Raw genomic sequence first — 19981 nt, forward strand, 5'->3', positions numbered from 1 at the left:
TCTGAGCCTCAACTTTCTATTTTATAAAAACGAAACTCTCCCACCTAACTCCCAAAGACAGTGTGAAGATCACGTAAGATCACGCTTACGTAAGCACCCCACACAGGGCCAGACACAGAGCAGTTCCCTCAGGATGCTAGTTGCTCCTCTCTCTTTACATTCTGGTCATAGGTCACACTGGTTTCAAGCCAAAGACATAATTTGATGAATTTTAGAAATGATAGGGTAAAATAGCTGTTCTTCATTTTGCTATGTATCAGGGCCAATGCATGAGAAGACTCTACTCCAAGGACTGCCTACATATCCAGCATCTGTGGTTTTTTCCTCTGACTCAGCCCTCTGTATACTGGATGATTTTCATTAGCAATGCTGCAGATCAGTTAAAAACAGTTTCTTGTTTGTAATCTTGTCTGTTCATTTGTATGTTGGGGGAAAGCTATGTTTAACCTTTACATTTCTTTACATTAGTGAGAAAAGCAAAATAAAAGGTGCCTTTTTACACAAGATTACAAACATGTTTGTGTGTACAAGGTATCAAGAAATACAATTCAACAAAGTTGTGTTTATAGGTCATTTTCCAAAAACTTTTTTGTGAACCTTATTTTTGATATAGTTATCTTGACTTAAAAAAATACTTAAAAAGTACATATATCAATAGTGATTATCATTTTTAAAAATTAGGCTGTTAAATTTTTTCTTTTAGAGAGGAGGGGACTAATTAGAACCAGATGGATGAGATAATAAAAAAGGCAAGTGCTAGAGAAAAGGTTGGGTGATTTGGGCTACTAAAGAGGTAAACTGCTTCAAGGAAATCAGAAAACACATTAATACAGAAGTATCTAGTTGAGCAGGTTTTGGCAGTTGTAATTACCAAGAAAATATCCACCTAGTGAATGAGACACACTGTAACTCAGAAATTTAGGAACTTTCAAAGGGAAGTTAACATAACATTTAAACCCTGGATCAAACCATCACTGATTGCTTCAAATGACTGAGACATCTGAAAGCTGAGACAGGTTGAGATGGGACATTCTTTAGTTTTAAATTTTATTTCTGCATTGGAGAGAGCAGGGATGCAATTATTTAAAATATTTATTTATTTCATTACTTGATTTATGTTTTCTAAGCAAATATAAATAAAAACAAAAAATATATTAAAAAGAAAACCACAGTTTTAATAGTATTTCCTGTGGTTACTGGATTGTCATTTCTAAGGTTTTCCCAGTGTAAACTCTAGGGTCTGTTTCACCACTCAAACATGAGGCAGGGGAACAGCTACCAGGAAAATAAAGAGCATACTTAACGAGCATACTTTGGAGGAAGCAAGGACACTTTCTGTGGCATGCCACGTGCCAAAGAATAATAGGAGTATCATAACTAATGCTTCAAGCCAGAGACATTGTCCAAGCTAATTATATATTAGTTACTTTGCCACTTGTTTGAAAGGTGTCCAAACTGATTTTCCTCTTTCAGGTTAGTCAATAATTAGGACTAACTCAGGTATACTTTTCCCTTTAGGAAAACCCCATCAACACATACACACATACACGCTTTCTTTTTCATTAATGATTCCCCAAGTCTGCCTTTGTGAAAGAGACTTGCCAGATACTCTACCAGATGTTGCATCTGAAGCTTTTTATTTTTTTTCTAATTTCTTTCTTTATTTGGCTGCTCCAGGCCTTTAGTTGTAGCATGTGGGATTTAGTTCCCTAACCAGGGATCGAACCCAGGACCCCTGTATTGGGAGTGCAGAGTATTAGCCACTGGATCATGACAGAAATACCTGAAGCTCTTTCAAAGGCAAGGTGGCTCTTCTTAGGAGAGAAGAACCATCTTCTAATAGGCAGTTCCATGAGATAATCTTTGGGTTCTTGGAGAACTTTTAAGAAGATATCCCTTTGGTTTCAATGAGCTGTCTACATTCAGTTCAGAAATTCATTTTGGAACTTTCTGTGCATTTACCATTATGTTAATTAATCTATCTAAAATCTGCTTAACAATAATTTGGCAGTTAAAAATCTTAACATTTTCCTTAATATATCCTTGACATTTTCCTACTACAAAGTGAAATAAAAGGATATCTATTTATTATCTTTTCTCTTTTTTGTTACCAAGGGCTCTACTATCAAGCTAACTGATATTCTGAATTTGAAGGAGATAAACTTAAGTCATTTTGGGCTCACTGAAAATTGTTTCAAAACTGTAAAAAAATTTAGATTTGGGCCCTGCCCAAATTTGATTTCCTGACTTTTGCTTCATTCTTCCCAAGCTTGTCTTCATTTTACAACAAAATTATTAAATGATTAAATGGTTTAAATGATTCCTTTTACTTTGTCTCTTCTTTCACTTGGAATAATCTTTCATTCCAAGGCCTAATCTCCCTAAATTAGTCTTAGATGTTCTCTCCTACGCAAATTCTTTCATGATAAAAGAGGAAAGTAGTACCTAATTTCAAAAAGGCAGCCTTTTACTAGGGGTAGGAGAAGAGGGAGTCAGAGCATAAGATGGCTGGATGGCCATGGACATGAACTCGGGCAAACTTCAGGATGGAGAGGGACAGGGAGGCCTGGCATGCTTCAGTCCATGGGGTGGGAAAGAGTCGGACACGACTGTGTGACCAAACAACAATGACAACAGGAGTCAGGCAGGATGGAGCTTACTATATTAACTGTATAATCAAAGGCTTTCAAAACTATAATCATAGACTAAAATGCTCTCTTAGATACTCTGGATCAGCAGTCACAATATCCACGTGAGAAGACTGGGAAAAGGAATAACCACCACTTACCTTTTGGAATCTGACACACCCATTCGAGTTTTGCATCACAAGCAAAAGGCCTTAGATTCATATATTCTCTGTCATCATAAAAATACCAGCTTCTTCGCCATGGCCTTTGCATGACCTAAAGGAGGAAGAGGATTGTAGAATATTTACAAGTGGGTGCGGCCCTTATACAACACTAAACTGTTAATCTTATGGTCTTTAATTCTACTTTAGCTCTAGAACCTAAGATACATGTTTATGAATGAACACATGAAAGAATGCAGTGTGTAAGCAGTAAAATTTAAACTGCATTAAGCGGGAGCCTTCAGAGGTACTGATGAAGGAAATATAACATAGGGTCATGTTTATGTCCAAAATGCAAGTTACTGTTTGTTTGTTTTCTGTTTTTGTTGATGTGAAATAACAGAATCTTACAACTTTAAATTTTGGAAGGACGAAGCTAGAGAAGAATATTTGGTTCAGTGATTTCTAAACACCAGGCTGTGATCATAGTGGATCTGTGAAAAGTGACATAAAAGTTGGGCATCAGGGGCCCAAGTTTGTTCTTTGGTGTTGGTTTGTGTTCCTGGGGTACTGCCCTCCTCTATGTGATCTAAGGGGCTTCCCTGATGGCTCAGTTGGTAAAGAATCTGCCTGCAATTCAGGAGACCTGGGTTCGATCTCTGGGTAGGGAAGATCTCTTGGAGAATGGAATGGCTACCCACTCCAGTATTCTTGCCTGGAGAATTCCATGGATGGAGAAGTCCAGCGATGGCTCTCTACAAATTCCAGCCAGCAAACAACAGGGAAAGGTAAGGGGAGGACAAGATCTGGTAGGAGCATCCATCAGATTTTGGACTGTTTTGTCTCTTTTGAAAAAAAATTATTTATTTTTGTATTTGTTTATTTTGGGACTGCGCTGGGTCTTTGCTGATGCACATTTGTGGGCTTCCTCTAGTTGCAGTGAGCAGGGGTTATCCTTTGCTGCGGTGCGTGGGCTTCTAATTGTGGTGGCTTCTCTTACTGCAGAGCACAGGCTCTAGGTGTGGGGGCTTCCGGAGTTGCAGCACATGGGCTTCAGCAGTTGTGGCTTGAGGCTCTGGAGCATGTGGGTTTCAGTAGTTGTGGCACACAGGCCCAGGGGCCTTGCAGTACGTGGAATCTTCCCAGACCAGGAATCAAACCCACATCCCCTGCACTGGCAGGTGGATTCTCAACCACTGGACCACTAAGCAAGACTTGGACTGCTTTCTCTTAAGGGCAAGATTCTAGAGGGTACTGCGGTAGGTGAGGTAAGATTCTCCTTCCAGACACTGCCTTAGTTGGCCTTGCTCCTGATCAGTCTCTTCTATTTAGTTTTTTGGTAGGTTTTTCCAATCTCTTCACATATAGGGACTCAATTTATATCAAACATAGTTTATTGTATGAGTGTTCTAGAAACTTCACAAACTTCCATTGAATTTTCATTCTTTCATGTGTTAAACTGGGAATTCTATAAAAATGGCATGATACTATAGAGTGTTTTACTAAAAACAGTTCCTTTCAAACAGTGGTTTCCAAGGGACCTCTCAGTACTTTGTCTCAACGTTCTTGTAACATTTCTAGTCAATCATATTCTTGAATCTCTTTCTTGGGCTTACATAGCAAAGATGTTTCCTAGATGCCTCTTCCCTCTTCATCCTCTTACATTTTAAATGTTGGTAATCACCCTACATCCACGTCTTGGACTTCTGTGCTTTCTTTGGCCACAGCGCATGGCTTGCAAGAGCTCAGTTCCCTGACCAGGGATTGAACACAGACCATGGCAGTGAAAGCCAAGAACCCTAACCACTGGGCAACAAGGGAACTCTTTTTCAATGAACATTTTTCCTTCAACTCCAGTTTCTTGATTCTAACTTACCATAGGATATTTCATACTGCAAGCTTGGATTCAAAACATCAGTTAAAGCAAAGTGTACTACTATTTTCTCCATAAACAAAGACCCCCTTCTGACTGTTTCTTTACATGTCATAGAGCAGAGCAGACTCAGACATCTGGGTTTAAATTTCAGTTCTGTAATTATGCAAGTTACTCAGAGTTCACATTTCTTCCTCATGAGCTGGATATAGTAACAGTAACTACCTCATATGTGTGTGTGTGTGTGTGTGTGTGTGTGTGTGTGTTTTAGTTGCTCTGCTGCTGCTGCTAAGTCGCTTCAGTCTTGTCCGACTCTGTGCGACCCCAGAGACGGCAGCCCACCAGGCTTCCCCGTCCCTGGGATTCTCCAGGCAAGAATACTGGAGTGGGTTGCCATTTCCTTCTCCAATGCATGAAAGTGAAAAGTGAAAGTGAAGTTGCTCAGTCGTGTCCGACTCTAGCGACCCCATGGACTGTAGCCCACCAGGCTCCTCCGTCCATGGGATTTTCCAGGCAAAAGTACTGCAGTGGGATGCCATTGCCTTCTCCATTTAGTCGCTCAGTCATGTCCAACTCTTTGTGACTGCATGGACTATATGGAGCCCGCTAGGCTCCTCTGTTCATGAGATTCTCCAGACAAGAATACTGGAGTGAGTAGCTATTCCCTTCTCCAGGGGATATTCCCCACCCTGGGATCAAACCTAGGTCTTCCACATTGCAGTCTTTACTGTCTGAGCCACCACGGAAGCCACCTACCTCATAAGGTTGTTTAATATTAAGCGTGATAACAGATGTGACATGACTGTGCCTGGCCCAGGAGCTAACAAACGTTAGCTGCTGCATCATCGCTACCATCATCACCATCGCCAGCAGCATTACTCTCCTATAACACTTTTGTTCTTGCATAAAACTTACACTTTGTCACAGTCCCTGTACTTGCTTGTCTATTGTCTTTATCTTCTACTAGCTTCTAAGTTCTGTGAAGGCACAACTATTTTATATTTTGTCATTAGTGACCTCCCCACCCCCACTCCCAGAGTATCACGGCCTGCTTGGACATACTATCTACAGAATGAAAAACGAATGAAATCAGACTTCCCTGGTGGCCCACTGATTAAGAATCTGCCTGCTAATGTAGGGGACATAGGTTCGATTCCTGGTCCAGGAAGATTCCACATGCTAAGGGGCAACTAAGCCCATGTGCCACAACTACTGAGTCAGTGCTTTAGAGCCTGTGAGCCACAAATACCAGAGCCTGTGTACCTAGAGCCTGTACTCTGTAACAAGAGAAACCACTGCAACGAGAAGCCTGTGTCCAGCAACAAAGATCTAGTCTGTCAAAAATAAATATAAAGAAATTTGAAAAGTTAAAAAAAAAACTAATTTGTAAAAGAAATAAGGCAAAACAAAGCAAAAAATGAATGAAGTTTGCAAGGGAAGAGGCCTAACTGGCCTGTGTCTTCTGGTCCTATCTGTCTTTTGCATCTTGAAATTTGTCTCAAGAGGAATCTTCTCACACCCTTCTTAGGTCATGTCAAAAACCTTTAATCATGCTCTTCTGCCTACCAAAAAAAATGCACAAACTCCTTAACCTGGCATCAATCTAATTTCCCACCTTTGTTTTCAACCACAGTACCAATTAGAACTTCTGGATCTGCATTCTGTTCCCCTCACTGACTTAGCCACTCCCTTCCACTCCCACTTTCTTTTATGTCTTACACTCTCCTACCTGAACAAAAGCTACCATGGGGTAGCAAAGAGTTGGACACGACTGAGCGACTTTCACTTCACTTCTCTTTGGAAACACCACCATAGAAATTACTTTCTTCTGAATTTCCTTCTTCAACCCACTCCTTTGGAGCTAATTACTGCATAGTAGCAAGAGTCAACTTTCTTGAATATCAATTTTGTCTTCTCACATTAAGTGTAAGTTAGGTTGCTTGAGGGCTGGACTACAAGTGTACTTTTAACCTCCAACTGCACCTAATATCATGCTCCACACACAAAAGGTACTCCATGGTCTGTTGCTTGATTGCATGTACTGCCAGATTTATTTTTTTAAATATGCAGACTTTCTAGCATTGTACTGACCTTGACAGCAGCACAGTCTCTGATATCATAATCCTGCTGAAACTCATTTGCCGTGATAATAGTAGACACCTTAAAAGACAAGAGAGGCTTGAGAATTTAAGACTGATGTATAAATATTTGCAATTTAGATGTAATTTAGGCAGCTTTAATAACTCAAGTGCGTTCATATGCCAAGGGAGGAAAACTTTTTCATTTCTTTTTTTATGTCAGGATGCTAAATCATGAAGAGGACTTATAAAATGTCATGATGTCATTGTTTCCAAACAAAGGCAGCTACAGTTTCAGAAGTGGAGGTTAATTGTGTATTAAGTTCACAGTTGGATCACAAAGAATCAGAGGCTTGCAAAATACTTCTTTTTTTGCATGAGTTGAAATGCTAGTTATTTGATTAACTATTCTCAGATATGCTCCAATTAGAAAATGAAGTCAAAGAATTTTACATTTAGAAAGAAAACACAGTGATCTGACACAACAGCAATGTGGAGCAAATATTCAATATTTGAGAATAATTTATTTCTTTAAGTGTTAGCTAGAACCTCTCCTTAGGATAATGTAAACATTTGGAATAAGATTTAAGGACTTTTTAAGGTTCTCCCAAACTGTTTCTTCAATAAAGATTCTTTTTTTTTTTTACATAACTCGTACTTTTAGATAATAAAAATAAAACCTCATTATGAAAAAGGAAAAAATACAAAGAAAAAGAAAAAAATCACTTTTACTATCCCCAAATGACTGCTATATTTATATATCTATATTTTTATGCTCTGGGGCTACATATAGAGACTATACATATGGTTATTTTTTAAGTAAAAATGAAATTAGCAACATCTTTTCCCCACTTTATATATGTGAATCTATTTCCACTTCAATAAAGACACATCTACATAGTCTTCATGGTTGTATGACTATATTAATTAACAATTAACTTACTTGTTACTGAAACAAATACTCTTTCCATATTATCCCACACAAGAAAGATTAAACTTACTGGTGTATGATCACTCCATTGCCAGGATCCTTGTAAATCAGGGCTCCTTTTATTTAAACCTATCCAAAGCCAACGCTGGTCACTATGTAAAAAGGAAGTGTTACGAAAAGATGAGCACAGCATTTGGCAAAAACATTTAGCATTTACATGTCTAAAATGCTTAACACAGGTAAGTTTATTTAGAAAACCTTGTCACTGAGAGACACAGTTTCAAGCTATATAAAGAAGTCTTCTGAAATGAAATTCAACCCTAACTATGGCATAGCCATCAAAAAAGTATCATTCTTTTTAAAACTAAATTTTATGTTATTTTTTTCATACAAAAGGCAAAAATTCTTCTGCTTTGAAGAACTTAAGAGTAAAGAAAAGAGTATATGATCATTTTAAAACTTGTACTGCAGAGCTTCAATATTAGATAATGTTGTCAGATGCAAAACAATAGCAGGACTTCCTGGTGGTTCAGTGGTTACCACTCAGCACTTCGAATGCAGAGTGCGTGGTTTCCATTCCCGGGCAGGAACTAAGGACCCACATGCCATGGGGCAAGGCCAAAAACAAACAAACAAACAAAAACAACAACAGTTTTTCCTTATACCATTTTTCTATAACTATCAAATATCTTTTCCTTAAAGTACAGAACAAACCACTTAGCTAACCTTTTACTAAACAAGATTTTTAAAAAATTAATTCCCAGTGCCCACTAAGTTAAAATAGGACAAGCATTTAAGTATTTTCTAAACTCCATGGGTTATACTAGAACAATACAATTAAGCAACCACTTAAGTGAATACATTTAACACTCATAGCTATTATACTTTAATGTACAAATCATTGAGCTATGTGCAATGATGATACAGAGATGTACAAGACATAATATCTACCCTCAAGTGGCATATAAACTAGTCAGGGAAACAAGATGTATATAAACAGAGAAAATACAAGGCCATTTTTGAAAAAGCATCAAATGATACAAATTGCATATATTTTAAGTAGTGCAAAAATTTGAAAAAAGGAGAGGTCATTGTGAACTGTAGGAAGTCAGGAAACATTTTATAACATTAGTAGAACAAAAGACAGTCTTCAAAGAATAGCTATTGTCTCTTTTGAGTCATAATCTAAATGTTTACCATGTGTCAGTATTCAGATTGGCTGAGAGGAGAAACAATAGGAATTTCAAGGAAGAATGTACACAACAACATACAGAGACAGGGACATACATTGTCAGTGATCCCTTTCCCTCAATTTAATGTATCCTCTAGCCAGGGAGATACTTTCAGTATAAACAGAAAAGAAATAACCATAAAAAAATTTCTCCACCGCTAACTTTTCTTGAAAATACTCTCTAAAATGTAGTATACTTCTTAGGCCTTAATAAGTAGATCGTTTTCCATGCATTTTGGGGGAGTGACAGTGGTTACTTTCTGTATAATTTAACCTTTTGATTGTATATATCATGTACCATCAGTACATAAGTGAAAATTACAGATGCAAGATAATACATATATAAATATTAAATATAAATAGAACACATATTAGAAAAGGAGTAGAATCCAAATCCAAAATTAATCTCTATTTTCAAGCTCAGCAGAATATATGGATTGTACAGTTACAAGACTGCTGGGAAATATAGTAAGTTTGCATTTAAAAATATTTCCTAGTGAATCCAAGGCAGAAACAAACTCAATTTTAACTTCTCACTTTTTAATAAAATAATTTTCTTCATTTATTTCCTCTGTTCAACATTCCCTCATATTTTACCATTAATAAGCACATTTTTCATCTTGCCAACCTCAAGCCTTTCAACTTACTGTAATGGAATGTGAGGACAGTCCCCTTTCAGTTGTTTATTGTTAGAGTGTTTTCTTTAAAAATGAAAGATCACCAATTTGTAGAGTTAAGAAAAATCAAGTGGAGATGATTAAGTCCAGTTTGAATTTAGCAGCTAAAAAATGATTTTTCAGTTTGTGTCTTCAACTAATCAGAGATTTCTTATAGACTTACAAATGTATCATACTTCTTGAGTGTTGGATTTCTAAATCACAAGGTCTAGATAGTTGCCAAATACATTATAATAAAGGACAGCTAAAATAAAGAGGTCAAGTTGGGCCTGAAGATTTATGCAGAATTTTGTGTTTCCCTAAAGCACTGGGCTTCTCTTGTGGCTCAGATGGTAAAGATTCTGCCTGTAAAGCAGAGACTTGGGTTAGATCCCTGGGTTGGGAAGATCCCCTGGAGAAGGGAATTGCAACCCACTCTAGTATTCTTGCCTGAAGAATTCCACAGACAGAGGAGCCTGGTGGGCTACAGTCCATAGGGGTCACAAAGAGTTGGACTCGACTGAACAGCTAACACACACGCAAAGTAAGCATTACATATTTTATCTTCTTTACACAATCAACAGTACAACCCAAAGATGATCAAAGATCATTTGCCATCTGCATTTACTCTATAGCGGTGGCCCCCAACATTTTTGGCACCAGTGACCAATTTCATGGAAGACAATTTTTCCTCAGACTGGGGGGGTGGGGGTAGAGAGGTGGTTTTGGGATGATTCAAATGCATTACATTTACTGCATACTTTATTTCTATTATTATTACATCAGTTCCACCTCAGATGATCAGGCATTAGATCCAGAGGTTTGGGACCACTGCTCTATAGGCAGCTCCCACAGAAAACTCTTTAGACATCTGTCTCCAACATTTCCACCCAGTCTGCTCTTAACTCCCCATCTTCCCTTAGAAACTTCTGCTTTCAATCCCATTTCTGCCTCCTCTGCTGCATCTCAGTGAGCAGCCTCCTAGACAGCAGTTTGCCGCATGGTCCAAAATTTCTGATCTTTACTACTTTCTGAGAGTGAACTTCATTTCAACCCAGATCTTTATAGTTTTCAGCTTTCCTTTCAAGGGATTTATTAATGTGTGATAAATATAGAAAATAGTAGCTACTCGTGGGATTTTTTTTTTTTTTTGGTGTGTTAAGAGGTGGAAAATATTTCCTCATTTGTAACCTATTTCTGCTTTGGCCTGATTTATTAGGCAGATAAAGAGAAGAAGAAAATTGGAAATCACATTAATCTAATGTAGATTTGTTTTAAAAATTGAGGGAAGAAATGGGTAACTGAGGAATTAAATCAAACTGAAAACTTCTCTATTAATTCTTCCATTCCAAGTACTAAGGCTATGAGGTGAAGAAGACATTGCATGAAATGTTACTATGTATCTATGGTAAAATTTCTACTCTCAATCAAATGTCCTGCTGTATCTGGTTCCTAAGGAAAACAGTACCTGAGCAATAACTGCTAATAAACACAATTTGAAGGGGGTGCTTAGTCTGTAAAGCCTTAGATTTATATCCAAATCCATTCATGCCACTTCACTGGAGGTAGCATACACAGCAGCAATCGCTCTGCAAACAAAGCTTTCTTCGCTAATCCTAAAGCCATCTTTGTTTCACAATGGCTTTCCCTGGTGGGCTGCTGTTAAGAGTTGCAAAGATCTTAGAGCCGCAATGATTTGGTGCGCCCTGAAGCCTTTTCACTGAAATACAAACAGAGATGTGGAACTCAGATTGTGAGAAGTAGAGCAGTAATCTGACTTCACTCCTTGGCAGGCAAAACACAACCTGGACAATGGACATCTTGCTGAGAAAGGTCAATCCCTGCAATAAAAAGCTAAAGGTGTTCAAAGAATAAGCTTTAGAATCACTTTCTGATATAAATGGGCTTGCTTCCTTCCTTTGCTTCAAGCCATGGCTATAATACTAAATAGGTTTTAGAATATGCTGTCTAAGTATAGCATGAACAAATGATCTCTCATTAACAGAGCATGTATTAAGCAGACATTGCTGCTGCTGCTGCTAAGTCGCTTCAGTCATGTCCGACTCTGTGCGACCCCATAGATGGCAGCCCACCAGGCTCCCCTGTCTCTGGGATTCTCCAGGCAAGAACACTGGAGTGGGTTGCCATTTCCTTCTCCAATACATGAAAGTGAAAAGTGAAAGTGAAGTTGCTTAGTCGTGTCGGATTCTTGGCGACCCCATGGACTGCAGCCTACGAGGCTCCTCTGTCCACGGGATTTTCCAGGCAAGAGTACTGGAGTGGGTTGCCACTGCCTTCTCCAAAGCAGACATTACAGTCTGTTTAATATGGCAGTGTATCAGAGGCTAGGATGAATATAAATACAATATGGTCTCTATGACTGAAAAGATTATGGTGATCTGCTGTTTCTTTGGGCTTTCTGTTTTCTTTTTTAAACTTTTTATTTTATATTGGGGTGTAACTGACCAGCAATGTTGTGACAGTTTCAGGTGAACCACAAAGGGACTCGGCTATATACATATATGTGTTCATTTTCCCCCAAACTCCCTTCCCAACCAGGCTGCCACATAACACTAAGCAGCATTCCCTGTGCTACACAGTAGGTCCTTGTTAGTTATCCATTTTAAATATTACGCTGGACTTTATGCTTTGTTATTTTATTCCTTTACAATTTGCTGTATGGGCCTTTTCACCCATTAAATATTCGATGGATGAATATACTCTTTACAGTTTTAAAAATATATAACATCTGTGTTTCTAAATATAATTTCCAGGTAAAATGAGGTATTTATTATGCTTTAATTTTTCAAAACCATTTTATCTCTTTACATCCCAGTTTTTATTTATAAACAGAGTTATAAACTCTGGTATTAAGCAAAGTTAATACTGGTTTTATTAAAATATTATTGTTTCTCTTTCAGAATTTACGATAATTTAAGATAAATTTTTCAGTTACATAGATTGCATTATTTAGACTGGAGCTATATTTTTATGTTATGTATTCTTCCTCCTAATTCCTTAAGAACAAAATACCAATTCATGTGTTTTTTATTTTTATTCACCTCTCAACTGGAATATGTCTTTGAAATTTTTTTCAAGTGCACTTAGTCGCTCAGTCGTGTCCGACTCTTGCGACCTCATAGACTGTAGCCCGCCAGGCTCCTCTGTCCATGGGATTCTCCAGGCAAGAATACTGGAGTGGGTTGCCATTTCCTTCTCCAGGGGATCTTCCCAACCCAAGGATCAAACCCATGTCTCCTGCATTGCAGTCAGACTCTTTACCGACTAAGCTACAAGGGAAGCCCATATTTTTTCAAGTGGGGAGCATAAATAGTATCAATTACTATCTTCACAAACGAAAAATCCACTAAATTGGGAACTAAAATCAATACAATCAAACATTTGCCACCTCAAAACTTTTTAGATTTCAATTTTTAAAATGCCTTCTTATATTTAATGTCCTAGAGAAGGCAGCTAATTGGATTTTCTTTGTACCTTTGTACCTTCTTTGGTACCTGTTTTACTTTTGCTGTGTGTGTTTCGTTTTTTTTTTTTTTTTGAGTCAAAATGATCAGGAAAGTATTCACTAAGATATATTCAGGTGGTGATTCTTTTCCATAATTTTGCCTGGTATACCCTGAATACTAGATTTATAAATTTCAGTCTTCTTTTCAGTTCAAAGAGTGAGAGGGAAAAACAAATCATGAAGTAAAAGGCCCTCATACTCATGACAGCCCCAGAGCTTCAGAAAAAATTTCCTCCTATGATACCAGCACTTGGCCCATATTTCTCCACATTACCCTTGAAAACATCAGGAAAACCATTCAGGAATCCTCCTCCTACATAACATCAAAATTACAGTGGCTTATTGACTCCTTCTTTGTAACATCTCAGACTACTTCCTTTATTGTCCCATCTTACTGCCCATCTTCAAAATAGTTTTCTACCAGAGGGGTTGCAATAGCTTTAGAATTAATTATTCTGTATCTACCCCATGTCTGTCTGTCTGTCTGTCTCTCTCACACACACACTTTGCTTTTGTTTGAATGCTTTTTGCTTATTGACTTAAGATTAAACTCCTTCCCTAGCAAGAAAGGACATTCCAATTTCATATACAAATTCCATTTTCTCGCGATGTTGTAGGCTCACTTTTCCTTCACCGTATCTGCGTACTCTGGTCTCAGTTCCTTTGCTTATGTTCTGTTTTCCCTGGCTCCTTCTCACATCTTACCGTTCAAACAATCCCTTTTTAAAACACTAATGACACTTGTTCATCTATTTTTGGCTGTGCGGGGTCTTCATCGCTACATGGGCTTTTCTCCGGCTGTGGTGAGCAGGGCTGGGGCTGCTCTCTAGCTGCAGCGCGTGGGCTTCTCGCTGTGGTGGCTCCTTTGGTTGTGCAGCACAGGCTCTGGCAGTTGTGGCACATGGGCTCAGCAGCTGCAGCTCCTGGACTCCAGAGCACTGGCTAAATAGCTGTGGCACACAGGCTTAACTGCCCCCTGGCATGTGGGATTTTCCCAGGATCAGGGATCGAACCCGTGTCTCCTGCATTGGCAGGTGGATTCTTTACCACTGGGCCACCACAGAAGCCCCTGCCTTACTTTCTAAGAACCATCGTTCTTTGTAATATTTTCCCCGGAGGTACCACCCAGAAACACTTCCTCCCTGCTCTAAATTCCCATGGCCTCTCCTTACCTATGTTCTAGATTTTTCCACCATATTTTTCCTACCCCCACTGTTGGACTTCACTACACTACACAAAGGGTGGTGACTCTGTCCCTCTAGGCTCTGATCCCTCATAGCATCTTGCACGTAAGAATGCTTGATGTTGAAAGACTGTTAAAACACTGTATGATCCTTTAGATAATAAAACATGTCAATTCTGAATACCTGTCATTTAGTTGCTACGTCATGTCCTACTCTTTCACAGATCCCATGGACTGTAGCCCGCCAGGCTCCTTTGTCCTTGGGATTTCCCAAGCAAGAATACTGGAGTGGGTTACCATTTCCTTCTCCAGGGGGTTACTTAGAGGATGTCAAATTTATGATAGAAGATCTCATTCTAAAAGATCAGAACTGCTGCCTGAACATTACCTGAACTGTTCTATTAAAAAGTGAAGAAACTCCTTTATTTCATCCATGTGACTGAAGCTAGGAAGGTGTCCTCCAAGTGCTTGGCAGAATCGCTCAGCTTCTTCCCAGTTTCTCTTTCTTACAATTCTTTCTCTATGAAATAGCTTAACAAAATATAATGTTAATTTGTTCTCTTATATTATCATAAAGTATTTATAACTTTAAAGTCGATCACAGTTGAATGTGTGGGTCTCTGAAACGGATTCTTAGAAGTGTAGTAGACTGAGGTATAGGCACATTCACTGTGACACAGACAGGTCCTGCTCAGAGTGTCAACCAGAGGCTGGCACAGGCACCAGTCACTGTCACTGGAGGGATAACCTTCCTTAGCCAGGCTGGGGAACTGTTCTGACATGACACCATGTCCTCTTGCAGTCCAAGAATCTTGAGAGACAAAATGAAGTAAGGTTATAAAGAATACACATGAATGCTCTGAGAGTAGATTTCTGCAAAGAAAGGCACTAACGGCAAATTTTGAACATAATACACTGAGGCCTGTACAAGTACAGGACTACTTTTGATGAAGAAGAATCAAAAGGCAGACTGAACTGGTGTGTGAACATTTACAGAAGATGGCAAAACAAAACTTGCCACTTTGGACTGTTCCTTTGGTTTGTGATGACTAATTTTATGCCAAATGAACCACAGTCATTTCAAAAGTAGAAGAGGGGCAGATGACACAATGGTAGGTTGAATTACTGGTCCTGATTTTTTAGTCCCTGTGATATAGTTACACACTCTTGCCATCATGGCTTCCTGGTGGGTGAAGGATAAGTCCCTGAGCCTTGACCTGGGGCTCAGCCATGTGACTTACTGTGATCGATGGGATAGCAGTGAAAGTAAAGTGAGCAGAAGCCTAAAATATGCTTACCTGGGTTAGGCTTGCATTTCCAGCTCTAGTAATTCAGTATGAGAAGAATAAGCCCCTGCTAGCTGCTCCACCTTTGGCCTGACACTAGATTGAAGAGCAGCAGACCCCAACTGATAGCCTGGAGGCCAGTACAGCTCACCCATAACTGAAAGCAGAGCTGACTATTAAAGCCCAAATTCAATCATTCAAACTCTATCTGTCCCAGAGATCTGTGAACATGAGACTAAGCGTTGTCATAGCCACTGAATTTTGAGATAGTATGAAATTATGAAATCATTTCTTTGTGGGAACAGTTGGCTGATACGAATTCTAAAACAAATTCTTTGACTTGTAAGAACTGACAGAACTTGACAACAATAATTAGAGGGATAAGAGAATCATAAGCAAAGTATCACCATGGCATGTAGCTTATCCAACTTTCCAAAACAAAAGAACCCTAGGAAAGAACCATTTTGACTCTGGCCCTGCTCCTTTGGGTAGTATATGAGTGTACACGGAAATGGGTTTTCTGACACAGAGGTTTACTGATACTCTGACAAGGACTTTGGCAGGTGATGTATGTGTCTGCGGAGAAGCAGAGTTTGTGCAAGGACATGGACTAGGATAGGAGAGAGATGACTTCACTGAGGGATTGAATGAGAATATTACCTTACCTTATAACAAGAAAGACCTGAGGGGGAACTGTGCCAGCCTTCAGGACAGGAGTCTTCAGGCTTGGGGGCTGCTTTTTCGGGCTCAGAGCGTTGACTCATTTTCTTGCAAATTGAAAGTGCCCTGAAACTTCTGCAGTCTTTTACCTCCCACTTTCCAAGAGACTTTCCAGTAGCCATAACCACACATCCTCCTGGAGAAGCTGGGGTTGAATGGAAAAGTTTAACTGAAAGTTACATTTGAACATTTAAGTACAAATACTTTCTAGTGCCTACACTCCTCATTTGATTCAAGATGGCAGACGAGAATAGGAAAGAAAATGGAGGAAATAAATGTACTTTCACAATAATAATGACGACAGTAATACAAAGACATGCTTGTACTTGCCGGGTACTATTCTAAGAGGATTAAATGAATTGATCCTCACATAGAGAGGATTCTATTGTCAGACTGAGGCACTGTGAGGATTAGTGATGTGTCCAAGGTCACATGTGAGTAAATGGTTGACCAGGAAGTGAAATCCAGGCAGTGTGTGTGTAGAGCTGAACCCTACACCACCACGATGCTCTGTATAATCTAAATTGTTTGTATTCGCCTAACAACTTGCAACAGTTTTTGAGAAACTAAGTAACCCTCAAAACAAAACACTCCCAGATTCAAATCCAAAGGAAGAGCTGGTTCAATAAAGGTAAAAGGAGATGTGTGGTAACACTCATTTGTTTACTATTTATGTCAGCCAGAACTGTATTTACTCACTACAACATCAAAAGATAGTTTGTATTGTCAGATCCATCTCCAGATGAAAAATGAGTGACTTGCCCACAATCATAGTTAGTAAGTGGTGAAGTCAGAACTGGAACCCAAATTTGCTAACAAAATACCATGCCCCCTTTCCCATGACGTCACACTGCTTAATATAGGCAAAGGACAAGAAGAGCACACATTGCAAAGTAATGAGGATGACTTCCATCCCATCACACAGAGAAGCCACTCAGTCTCATGTCTCGCAACACAGGGACAGCAAGAGGAGCAAGGAACTGGAAAAAACTGGGAAAAACAACACACCTGGGTGGGTGTGCTATCTTCCCCTAGTCTACCCTCTGCCATGGCTTACCCAGTACAGACCAAACTGGCTGAATCTGAGAGTGAAAAGATAAAGAGAACTTAAAGACAGTCTTTCTGGCTACAGACTGAGAGAATAGCCATTATAGCTTACTTCCTGAACACCCTTTCAACCACTGAGGCTTATCCAGGAAGAATTTGACATTGACTCTGAAATATAACAGTGTCAATAAAAGAAAGCATGTGTTTTGTATATTAGAACATTCTAATTTAAGATAAAATTTAACCAGGATCAGCACTTGTATCCTCCATGTTCCACAAGTAAAAAGACGACTTTGATATTATCAATACCACTCATATTTATATTCATGATCACGTATTACAAATTTTGTGGGCGTTCTCTATCTCAAATATTGTGTTTAACTATACATTCACATGCTCCAAGTTTTATGTTATAAAAATGGCCTTCACGATTCACTGTACAAAACATAAGAAAATATAAATAATTCAAAGGAAGAAAAGTCAAATGCTTCATAACTGTTCTCTCAAACAAAGTCAAAATCCTTTAAAAAGCATTGGTTTAGAAATCAGATCAGGATTTTATTAGTTCAATAATCAGGTCACCTTTGACAAGTAAATCACCTTTCTAAGCCTCTGCTTCCTCAATTCTAAAAAAATAAAATAAAATAAAATCCAAAGGGAATTCTGAGGCTCAAATGTCCTGATTCTATGGCTCATTCTGGTCAATTCTGTAGGCTAAAGAAGGATAAACTAACTTTCAGAATAAATAATTCATGGCCTCCTTAATTATCACCCCTTGAGAAAAAAAGAAACACAATTCAACTTTGGAGAAAGAAGTTAAGAAGCAGAGAGGTGAAAATGTAAAGTGCTCATGATGAGACTTTCAGGTTTGTTTGAGAGTTATATGGAAAAGACGTTAAACTCACACCAACAGTTCTAGTTCTATGCCATTAGATGGTGGTTTCTGAGAACCAAATTTTCCAGCGTTTACTGGGTAATCCCTGAGGATTTCACAGGGGAGGCATGGTCACTGCTTCTATTTACGGTTCTATAGAAAGACTAGTCCAGATGACCATCATCTCCTTCACATTTCAAAGGTAAGTGAAGAATAAATCTGGGAGGAAAGCTGTCTCTCACATCACTGTATTCTACTGCTTTAAAGGCTAAGGCACCTACCTGGCTCAAAAAAATTCCAATTGGAAAAGGTTACAGCCCGCTTTACTCCACCAACACTTGCCCAGCTATACTCTCCATTTGCATCTGTATCTCTCAGGCCAGTCCAGAAGTATTTTTCTGGAGACATGGTATGCTTTTTAATCATATCATTTAGGTATTCTTGCTCAAATCTATAAAATGAAAGTCAGATCAGTAGGTGTTTTTACAACGACAGAATTACTATATAAATTGAAGATGAACTTTGTTTTTAAGGAAGATTATTTGGCAAAGGAGCCCAGAGTTAAAAGTTCACTAGTACGTGTTTACTGATGGTCACACCTGCTAGTTATAGTCAGATTGCAGTTGGTCCCAAAGGGGACCTCATCCTTGTAAATCTTGTAACAGGTCTCTCCATGTCTCTTCCAGCCCTAAATCAGAGGAAAAATATCATCACACTGTCTTCAGGAATTGGTGACAAGCAAGGTTCTGCTACACAGGTTAACATCTTACAACTAATGGAAATTAAGGACACAGCCAGGGAATTCATACACATGATGAGGGTGGGATATAATTTCATGGATAACCTCCATAAGCTTGTGATCCCGTGTCAGACAGAAGGTATGTCTTAATTTTCTTTACCCTCAATGTCTTTCTCGGGCTTCCCAGGTGGTGCTAGTGGTAAAAAACCTGCCTGCCAATTCCAGAGACATAAGAGATGTGGGCTCGATCCCTGGGTTGGGAAGATCCCCTGGTGGAAGGCATGGCAACCCACTCCAGTATTCTTGCCTAGAGAATCCTATGGACAGATAAGCCTGGTGGGCTACAGTCCATGAGGTCGTAAAGAGTCGAACACAACTGAAGCGACTTAGCACAGCACAATGCCTCGTTCATTTTAAGAGTATAACAGTTGTTAGCTCAATTATTTTTGAACAAGAATAATATGAGTAGAAGTAAAAAAAAAATCAGCATTGAGAAGAGTAATCACATATATTCTTATAGAAATTCATGAATAGGTAATTCTTTTTCCTATAACTCTTTTTTTCTCTTCTGTAGGAATGCTGATATACTGTGATTCACTGCCTTCTGGCTTGGTCTAATGTAAATGAACAGAAGCTAGTAATCTCTTCTGTTTTCCAAGTTTAAATTGTTTAAATTCAGTTACCATCTCTAACCAAAAAGGTGTAATATTGCTTAGAAAAATTTACACAGGCATTTTACATACCTCTTCTGGAGGACATATTTTATCAGATCTTGTGTCATTCAATTTTTCTCCCTTTTTCTTACACACATATTTAAGTTTCTCTTCACATGACTGGACCTTCCACTGACCGAGCTTTTAAAAAAACAGAAAATCATTTCTTTCACGAGAGAAATTATTTTCCATATATTTAGAATTGGACTTATTTTAAATCAAGATAATTTCTTCTTACAACTCTCAGGGAGGATGAGGGGGAGGAGGGAAAGGAGGAAAGGGAGGCAGAGAGAATGAATATAACTGAGCGATTAAACCTGAGACCATACTCCTAGA

The 19981-nt window shown here is 38.8% G+C and overlaps 1 protein-coding gene across 3 annotated transcripts in view; it reads right to left on the reverse strand.

The window, feature by feature from the left end:
* The window catches only part of LOC147378406 (CD302 antigen), a 124684-nt gene that overhangs the window by 75874 nt on the left and 28829 nt on the right, over window positions 1-19981 (reverse strand). For all 3 annotated transcript variants that reach the window (XM_086355213.1, XM_086355195.1, XM_086355194.1), the window contains exons 9-16: window positions 19676-19786; window positions 18793-18881; window positions 18475-18644; window positions 16218-16417; window positions 14655-14797; window positions 7741-7822; window positions 6753-6821; window positions 2789-2903 (exon numbers count right to left, since the gene is read on the reverse strand). In XM_086355213.1, coding sequence (XP_086211339.1) covers window positions 2789-2903; window positions 6753-6821; window positions 7741-7822; window positions 14655-14797; window positions 16218-16417; window positions 18475-18644; window positions 18793-18881; window positions 19676-19786 — 979 coding nt within the window. The remainder of the gene's footprint in view (window positions 1-2788; window positions 2904-6752; window positions 6822-7740; window positions 7823-14654; window positions 14798-16217; window positions 16418-18474; window positions 18645-18792; window positions 18882-19675; window positions 19787-19981) is intronic.

This window comes from Bos grunniens, chromosome 2, assembly GCF_055505025.1.
Source record: "Bos grunniens cultivar Pamir isolate PY7600 chromosome 2, Bosgru_T2T1.0, whole genome shotgun sequence".
NCBI classification, from domain to species: Eukaryota; Metazoa; Chordata; class Mammalia; order Artiodactyla; family Bovidae; genus Bos; species Bos grunniens.